At 38.4% G+C, this 10,000-nt stretch overlaps 1 protein-coding gene across 1 annotated transcript; it reads right to left on the bottom strand.

Moving 5' to 3' along the window:
• Positions 1–2,872: 2,872 nt before the first annotated feature.
• Positions 2,873–3,502, bottom strand: LOC131003580 (uncharacterized). The gene has a single exon (XM_057930106.1). The coding sequence runs from the start codon at positions 3,500–3,502 to the stop codon at positions 2,873–2,875; it is 630 nt and encodes a 209-aa protein (XP_057786089.1).
• Positions 3,503–10,000: the final 6,498 nt, after the last annotated feature.

Here is a 10,000-nt window from a genome sequence, read left to right as displayed (position 1 = left end):
ATGAGGTTAAGTGGTACTACTTAAGGATTACTAATTAAGAAACTAATTAATTTAAGTGACAGAAGCTTTAAGTAATTAGTGGATGTTGGATATCTTAAATATGGGGGTCCGATAAGTCTAAATACAAGCCCCAACTCATCATCAACGTTACATGGGCAAGTTAATATTGATTGCCTAATGGAGTGAATTAATATTTATGAATTAAATTATGATCTGAGTTGATCATAAGAATTACTCTCTCCGTCCCGCGAGACATGGGTCGTTTCTGTTGGGCACGAGATTTAAGAAAGTACTTTCTCTGTCCACAAAGATTGTGTATTTATTACTATTTTCGTTCGTCCGCAAAGATTGTGTGTTTTCCTTTTTTAGAAACATTCTTTATACTTTAAACCTCATTCACACACAATATTTACAAAATATCACTCTTTACTTTTACATTTTGGTGGGCCTAATACTACCTTTTAACACTAAAGTCAAAATTTTCAACTTTTTTGTTAAAATTCGTGCCCTCCACTCCACCACACACTGTTTGTGGACGGAGGGAGTAGTGTTTAGTGTTAAGTATGGTAGGTGAAAAAATAAAAAGGTGAATAAAGGGAAAAACTTTTGCCATATAAAAAAACGTAACAAGTTTCGTGGGACAGCCTAAAAAGGAATACAGCTCATATTTCATGGTACGGAGAGAGTAATATTTATTGATTTTCTCAGAACAATACTTACGTCAAATTCAAAAAACTAGGTTTTTGTGAGAGCAGAAAAAGAAAGAGGGAGCCGTTTTTAGTGAAGGTTTATTTTCTTCAGGAATCTTTGTGGTTCGTCATCCATCCGACGTCGGCGATTGAGCGGGATACAATCTAGAAGGTCAAAGTGGAGTCTACCTTCGCCAATCTTTGCAGCCAATTCGCACTTAAATAATTCTTATTTCAATGTGCAGTATTTAAATTAATAGGATCACACTAGGAATTAATCGATGTATGGTGAATTATGATAATTCAAAAAATGATCCTATGAGCATTCCTACAAATCCTTCGTTAAAAACGTAACCAAATTCTCGTGACCTTTTCATGCTATGTTTTAATGATCGGCTAAAACCATCAACAATTTTTCGTTGAAGTTAACGACATGAAATACCGTCATTAATAAGGCTTGTCACAATCGATTAGTTTAACAATATTTTTCTTTTTGTCGTTAAAACTTTTAACGATGGTTTTTGGAGTTTTAATGATCGACGGTTTTTTGAGTTTTTTGAGTTGGTTGTGAGTGAATGTTAGGTCGCTGAAATTGCACTTTTAAAACATAAGAATGAGAGAGGCTTCTTGGTGCTTTTATAGACCTTTAAGTCGTGGTCAGTTAGGACCACTTCCCACTTCCAGAAGCTTCCTATAACCGCTACAATCTCTCTCTGAAAATTGTCAGTCGACCAGCACAAATGTTGGTTAAAAAGATATGGGTCTTGAAAAATAGGAACAAACTGCCTACTACTTTGGACCATGATTAACCACCATTCCACTTATTAAAAATGTGGCCAACTACTACAAAACCTTTATTCCACAACCAAAGAAAAATAAAACGTGAAAGAAAGGTAAAGATTAAATATTTACAGTTGTCAAATGGAGAGTCAAAGTACAACTTCAAGGCATACTCCAGAATGTTGGCTGGTTCCCAGAAATGTTGACAATAGGAATGTTATCAGCATTCAACCCAACATTGTCGGAGTCAACATTGACTCTATCAAAAACTAAAATAATAATAATAAAAAAGAATTAAAAAATAAATTTATTCAAAAAAATGAGAGATGAGCGAGATTTTTTTTTAAATTTTAATATTTAAACAAATATAACTTTTGCATTTTAAATCTAATATTTACATAAAATATACTCACTCTGTCCCATTAGGGCTTGTCCCATTTCTTTTGGGTATGGTTATTAAGGAGAGTTAAATTAATGTAGTAAAAATGTGTAAATGTATGGGGCCATATTATTTGTAGTGTAAAATCATTATCAAAAATGGCAACAAGACAATATCAATGGGACAACCCAAAAAGAGAAACATGACAAGATCAATCGGATGGAGAGAGTATCAAATTAAAGCTTCCGTATTATATATTTTATAACTAATCGAATTTCACGATTTAGAAAAAAATAAAACAAAAAATAAGAAGTTAAAAAAAAACATAAAAAGGAAAAATACAGTTCACAAATTAACTTTCAATTTTATTATAACTACAAAATTATCATTCAATGTTAAAATTGATTTAAAATTAATTTCAAATTGAGAATTGCCTTTTTAATATAGTATAGATATCACCACATATATTTTATGGATTAGCCGTTCTTTCAACTCCTGAAAGAAAATTTCATAAATACATTCAATATTAGGTAGATGAGATTCATATTCATGCAACCTATGACTTTTGAAATGCAATTTATACCTTAGGGGGGGAGAATTTACGCCGGGGTTCTTCTTCTAATATTCCTGGTGTTTTGAAATCGTTATGGATACTGCTTTCTACAATTGATTATATGGATTACGAACACTATCTATCTATTATAAAGCAGCTGATCAATTTGGATTACGAACACTATCTATCTACTATAAAGCACCAAATTTGGTCATGTCAGAGAAAAAGTGTACATACTTTAATTCTCGTAATTAATGTCTGGATATGCACTCAAAAAACTCTTTTAAAACTATTGAAGTGTCTCCTATTAGATTGTAGGATTGGAGATAGTGGCATGAGTCACTTTATTTTTTTTTTGATCAGTAAAAGTATAAATTCATTGAAGAGGGAGAAAACATGGCACCAGAAATGCCATTTAAAACAACAAATCAAGTTTGAAACCCTTAGAGCACCAAGAGTTGAAAGGAATTCTCAGCTCAACAGTTTTGAAAACCTCATTCCAACTCCAAAGACTCCCCTTAATTTGCAAAACCATTCTATCAATATCCCAGACCTTATTCTGAAATCGGCTTTCGTTTCTGTTTTCCAGAGCCACCAAATAGTGCCCACCCACAGCGCTAAAAGCAATCTCCTGCTTTTCTTCCCTTTTCCTTCAGAGATGAAAGAGATAAAGTGTTGGAGAATACCTCTAGGCCTTGCCGTTTTGATGTTGAGCCATTGTTGTATCTGGTTCCAAACCGCCTCTGCTTTCGGGCAGTGTAAGAACAGGTGTTCCGCCGTCTCCTCACACGACACACAAGCGTTGCACCATCTCTCCTCGATGTCGATCTGAATGTTTCTTCTAAGCAAATTATCGCATGTTGCCAGTCTATTCCTTAGGCATCTCCAAGCAATCACCTTGGCTTTATGCGGCGTCGGTGCATCCCAGACTTTGGCCAGCTCCAGAGGTTGGAATTGTTGCTCTCCTTTGGTCACCGCAAGGAGATCGTATGCCGACTTGGTTGTGAATAATCCGTCCGTTGTCGCCGTCCATCTCCATCCATCGATTGTACCTGTGCATGGAACAAAATCAGCAACAATCTTCATCAGTTCCTCCACCATGGTGAGACAACTCTCTTCCTTATAAGGCCTTGTAAGGAAGGAATGGACCCAATATTCATTTTTAAAAAAAACCCTCCAATTTATTCAAACTTGGACAAGCAAATTAAAACAAATCAAGGAAGTTTCTTAATTATCAGAGAAGCCAATGGCGAAAGTTTGCGTTCTCCTAATATTTTGCATGCTTTCATTTTCTGGTAAATTAACATTTTCTTTGCGAATGTAGTATTAGTTCCGGTGTTCACACGAGTCCATAATCACAATTTTCTTAGAAATGATTTATTATAAGAAATATGGTTATTGATTAATTGGGTGTTGATGGTGAAAGTGGAAACACAGGTGTCGCTAATTTGCTTAGAAGATTCAGACTGCGCTTCGCTGTGCCTACCACACTGCGTTTCTTGTAAATGCAAAAAGGGCTTATGTGTTTTGGACTGTCCCCGCGCTCAATGCTCATCCACCCAATAACTAAAAATTTCGATTTTCTCATCCAATAAAATGTTGTATGCAAATAAATTTTGAGTTAAACTCTTATTGTTTATATTCGTAGGTCGGTGCAAGATCTTTCGATTTAGAAATGTTGTTGTGGTTTTTTTTTTTTAAATAAATCAATAATAATTTTTCATTTTTTTTATGACTCATCAAACCTCATGTCTACTGATTTGAGGGAAAGCATCTTACCAATTTAGCTGCGTTTTGTTGTCATTTTGACATAAAATGTTGGGGACATTCATTCAAGTTGAAAACTTTCTGATTACAGACTTTGCATTATAACATGTGGGTTTATTAGATATGAATTCAAAACAAGCCCGACACGTTTTTGAGTCATGAAATGCCTCATACATAAAGTTCTAAGTCAGAAAACTCTCATTTAATCAACGGGTTTTGGGATTATAAAGCCACAATTTTTTTATTTTATTTCTGGTATAAAAATTTTTCTGCAATATAAAATTAATTTGACACTGAAATTCATCTGGTTGGAAAATGCCCATTTTGTTTGTCGAGGCCTAACTAACTTCATGCACAAGAATGTTTTTGCTGGCAAGGCCGTAGAAACCTAACCTAATTAATTTGTTTTTGGCACAACCCAATTGTTTCTTGAAATGGTGGGCTCGAGCAAAGCCGGTCAGGACTCTTTGACAACCTTATACTCCATATCCAAGCCAGCATAAAATTGAATATTAATTTCTCATTTGAAATGCAACCAATGGGTGAGTTTTCCCCAAACAAGCAATCCATATGTGGCGCAAGACACCTTTAACCACAAATCAGTTTGGAACAAATTAAAAATGTTTTTTTTGTAGACTCTTTTAACCTTTCATTCAATACCGACACTTTAGCTCTACTTTAGTTTTAGGCAAAAAAAATGGAAAAGACATATATAAGCGTAAATTAATGGCAGATCACGAAACACATGCACCAAAGGATGCGAAATTGACAAGTTTGTGCCCTCGTTTTATTCATTACTCCATTAATTATTTCTTTAGTTTCTTTTTGCCATTTTTCTTGTAAGGTTCAAAACTGTGACTAATAATAAGTATTCCATGTCTCCATGTATAAGAGCACCGCCACTGTAGTTTGTATATATAATGACAGCATGTATAGTGTTTTCTCTTCTTTTCAAAAGTAGTTATGACTTAAAAAAACAAAGAGAGAAAGAAAGAGAATATTGAAAGTGCAGGTAGGTAGAAAATATGTGGTTGTAATTAAGCATGCTCCTAGTCATTCCACCTGAATGATTGCATTTGATTTGCATGCACAGAACTATAGCAATATCCATTCTATTATGTGTATATGGGGAGTCATTTTACTTACCAAGGATATACATAGGGAGGGTTATTATACAAATAAAATTTATCATATAAAATAAGTTATATGAATTTATGATGAAATATTACGAATTGTCGTGGAAAATGATAAATTCAAAAATGAAATTTTGGTTGTCTATGAAATTTAAACTTATGTCCTGATACGTATCAAGAAATCTTGCTTTAAGGGACGCAAGAGAGACCACAAAGTAGCAGTAGCTATTTCATTCAATAAGAAGCGTAGTCCCCAAAAGAGTTTCACTCTTAGCTTATATACTAGGTTTTTGACAGCAAAAAACCATAACCAAGGCCCAATATGAACAGTGTGGGCTGTACTAACAAAAGACAAGCAAGAAAATAAGAGAGCTTAATAATCTTGGTAGCGTGGGTTGGGTCTAATGGCCCCGACTGCTCCTCCTAACTAGTAGACGGTCTGTATCAATACTCCCCTCCTCAAGACAAACCTTGTCCTCAAGGTTTAAGTTTGGAAATTGTTGCTTTAGTGCATCAACTGGCTCCCACGTTGCATCTTCAACCGGTAGCACCTGCCATTTCACTAATGCTTCCTTGCTCTTGCCATCACCGCGAGGCACCCAACGATAGTTTAATATTGTTTCAGGCTCAACGATTGGTAACCCATCCTCTGCATATGGTGGTAGTGCTAATTGCACTATTCTTCCTTCTCCAATTCGTCGTCGCAACAACGAGACATGAAATACTGGGTGAATTTTTGCATCACTAGGTAGCTTAAGGCGGTACGCTACCTGTCCAATTCTCTCCTCCACTTGAAAAGGCCCAAAAAATCTGCTCGTCAATTTCTGATTCACTCTCTTGAAGACCGAATGTTGACGATAAGGTTGCAGCTTCAAGTAAACCCAATCACCTACATCAAACTCTTCAGCTCGACGACGCTTGTCAGCCTTTTGTTTCATCCGATTTTGTGCAGCCTCCAAGTTCACCTTGAGTTCACGCAACAACGCATCCCGATCTCGTAATTGAACTTCAACATCATTAACCGCGGTGGATCCATGCTCATGGTTCAAATCCGTGGTACAGGTCGTCCGTAGACGGCTTCGAACGGAGTCATGTCAATGGATTGATGGTATGTCGTGTTATACCAATATTCAGCCCATGATAGAAATCTTTCCCATTGTCGGGGCTGGTGGTAAACGTAACATCGTAGGTACTGTTCCAGGCATCTATTTACCACCTCAGTTTGCCCATCGGTTTGAGGGTGGTAGGAAGAGCTCATCTTTAGTTGGGTACCCTGCAATTTGAACAATTCTTGCCAGAAGTTACTCACAAAAATGCGGATCCCTATCCGAGACAATGGATTCTGGAATTCCAATGCAATTTAAACCACTCCCCGAACAAACGCTTCAGCCACCTCTTTTGCCGAATACGGGTGCGATAATGGAATAAAATGCGCATACTTTGACATACGATCCACCACAACCATGATCGAATCCTTCCCATGTGAGCGTGGCAACCCGTTTATAAAATCCATTGATATATCTGTCCAAATCTGGTTCGGAATAGGTAATGGAGCAAGGAGTCCCGCCGGAGATCTACTATCACTTTTGTTTCTTTGGACACACATCACATGATTTCACATAATTCTCAATGTCACGCTTCATTCCTTGCCATTCAAATAAGCGTTTCACTCTCTGGTAGGTGCGAAAAAATACCTGAATGTCCGCCAGTTACTGAGTCATGGAACTCCTGTAGAATTTTGCTCCGGAGGGTGGATACTGGAGGAATTATCACCCGTCCATAGTGGAGAACACAGCCCCGGCATATCTTCCACGCATCATCATCATTTTCTTGAAGTATTAGCTCCTGCATTTTCATGCGTAACTCATCATCTTGTTGTGTGGCTGTTGCAATATCATCCCACAGTTGCGTCATAGGGCTAGAAATCGCCATAGAAATTGTGGTATCGCCCCGCCTTGACAATGCGTCAGCAACACCATTCTCAGTCCCTGGTTTATACACAATTTTGTAGTCAAACCCCAGCAATTTTGTCATCCATTTCTCTTGCTCAGGTGTAGTAATTCGTTGCTCTAGAAGGTGACGTAAGCTCTTATGATCTGTTTTGATTTGAAAACGTCGACCTAAAAGGTACGGTCGCCAACATCGGACAGCCTCTAGGATGGCGAACATCTCCTTAGCATATGTAGACCATGATTTTTGTAGTTCATTCAGCCCCTTACTCATAAAAGCTAATGGTCGCCCGCTTTGAGTCAAAACAGCTCCGATTCCCGTTCCTGAGGCATCCGTTTCAATCACAAATTCTTCCCTGAAATTCGGCAATGCTAGTACGGGAGTTGTTGCCATAGCAGCTTTTAAGGATTTGAATGCAGCTTCTGCCTCTGGACTCCATTGAAATCCACCCTTCTTTAACAACTGTGTTAAGGGTCGTGCTATCTCTCCATACCCTTTAACAAATTTTCGATAGTACCCCGTTAATCCCAAAATCCACGCAATTCCGTCACTGATTTTGGAGTCGGCCACGTTTCCATTGCTGCTACTTTGCGATTATCTACCCCGAACTCCATGTCGGGAGATAAAATGTCCTAAGTATTCAACTTCCTTTTGTCCAAAAAAACATTTGCTTGGTTTGATCACAAGCTGATTTACTTGAAGAATCTCTAAAACCTTTCTTAGATGTGATAAGTGTGACTTCCACTCGTTACTATAAACCAAGATATCATCGAAAAATACCAAGACAAACTTCCGCAAGTAGGGTCTGAAAAGATGGTTCATGGTGGCTTGGAACGTCGATGGAGCATTACATAGACCAAACGGCATTACCAGATACTCGTAGTGTCCACTATGAGTCCGAAAGGCTGTTTTCATTGTATCTTCGGGATGAACTCGTATCTGATGGTACCCTGCACGCAAGTCTAACTTGCTAAAATATGTTGCCCCATGTAACTCGTCGAGCATGTCGTCGATTGTAGGAATTGGAAATCTATCCTTGATCGTCACCCTCATTCAAAGCCCTGTAGTCCGTACAAAATCGCCATGTACCGTCCTTCTTCTTTACAAGTAAGATGGGTGATGAGAAGGGACTTGTGCTTCGTTTTATGAGCCCATTTTGAAGCATTGTTTCAACTTGGCGTTCAATCTCATCCTTTTGGAAATGAGCATACCGATACGGGGCAACATTCACAGGTCGAGACTCATCAAGCAAGCGAATCCGATGATCAAACTCCCGACGTGGCGGTAGGCCCTTAGGTTCAGCCATAACTTCTGGGAAGTTGTTGAGTAGTTTTTGTATTTCCTTAGGTACGAAATCATCAATTCTCTCATTCCCGATAGCTTTGACACATTGCTCTGCCACCACATACAATTCAGCCCCACTTTTCCATTCTCTAAGCAAGACATTTATCCACTCGCTTGGGGAGAATTGGAAACAATCCCCCTTAACACTTTCCTATCTCCCTCAACTCCAAATTCCATGGTTAGCTTCTTGAAATCTGTCAAAATAGGGCCCAATTGTTCCAACCACGGTACTCCTAGGACAATGTCAGCGCCGATAACTGGAAGAGTATATAAGGTTACATGAAATTCCAATCCTTGTATGGTAACAAGGACATCATCAAACCGTTCCCGACATTCCAATTTTTTCGCCATTTGCAACACGAACATTGAATGCATTTTGTTCAACCACAGCTCGATGAAGCTTTTTTGCAATATGTGGGCCAATGAAATTCAAGCTAGCTCCACTATCCACTAGAAAATGAATTGAATGATTTTCAATTTTTCCAGAAAAACGCATTGTTCGATAGTTGGTCTGACCAGTCAGTGCATTAATAGAGATATGTTCATTTTTACTTTCCTCCAATCATCATCTTCTCCTTCATCAACATAAATTTCAATTGACCATGCATTTCCTCCCTTACATACATGTCCCGGAGCATATTTCTCATTGCAATTAAAACATAAGTTCAGCTCACGACGTCTACTAACCTCTTCCCGAGATAAACGGCGAACTGCCGTCGCTGTTTTCGAAGCTCCCACTGGTGTGGTTGTTTCTTCTCCGTGCGAGGCTGGTTTGGGTGAAGGTTTCATCATCGATTGTATTACGGATTTTCGCGAGTGAATTAGTTGCTCTTCCTTACGTTTAGCCAATTCGATGGCGGCTTGTAAGTTTCTGGGTTTCCACATCCGCACCTCACACGCTAATTCCTCTTTAAGTCCTGCCATGAATATACCAAGCAATGCACTAGGATGCCAGTGCGGGAGTGCATTCATAAGCCTCTCAAACTCACTTAGATAGTTTCGGAAAGCCCCAGTTTGTTTTAGTTTTCCGATGGCTTCGTTGGGATCCTCATAAACTGATGATTCAAAACGAACCAACAATCCCTTTTTAAAACTCCGCCATGATACTTTTCTGTGGTGATTCACGTGTTTAAACCACCTCCACCATTGATTTGCCTCTCCTTCTAAGTAAAATGAGGCAACACGTACCTTTTCTGATTTTTCTATACGTTGCACCTCGAAGTATTGTTCTGCACGATCAATCCAAACATGGGGGTCTGTTCCTGTAAATCGCGGGAATTCCATCCGAATCGGAATGTTTCGCCCTTTTTTCTTGCCTTTGTGTCGATGCTGAACTTCTCACGGACCCCTCAGACTCTGAGCTTTGGTCGTCCGCTGATTCCTCACTAGAGTTGGAACCTGATGA

Source organism: Salvia miltiorrhiza, unplaced genomic scaffold, assembly GCF_028751815.1.
Source record: "Salvia miltiorrhiza cultivar Shanhuang (shh) unplaced genomic scaffold, IMPLAD_Smil_shh original_scaffold_221:::fragment_2:::debris, whole genome shotgun sequence".
Classification (NCBI taxonomy): Eukaryota; Viridiplantae; Streptophyta; class Magnoliopsida; order Lamiales; family Lamiaceae; genus Salvia; species Salvia miltiorrhiza.
Note: the sequence above shows the minus strand (reverse complement) of the source record. Positions and strands in the feature narration are given on the sequence as shown.

Bases quoted from the DNA above. Each gene is read 5' to 3' on its own strand.
- LOC131003580 (XM_057930106.1), bottom strand. From the start codon at position 3,502: ATGGTGGAGGAACTGATGAAGATTGTTGCTGATTTTGTTCCATGCACA.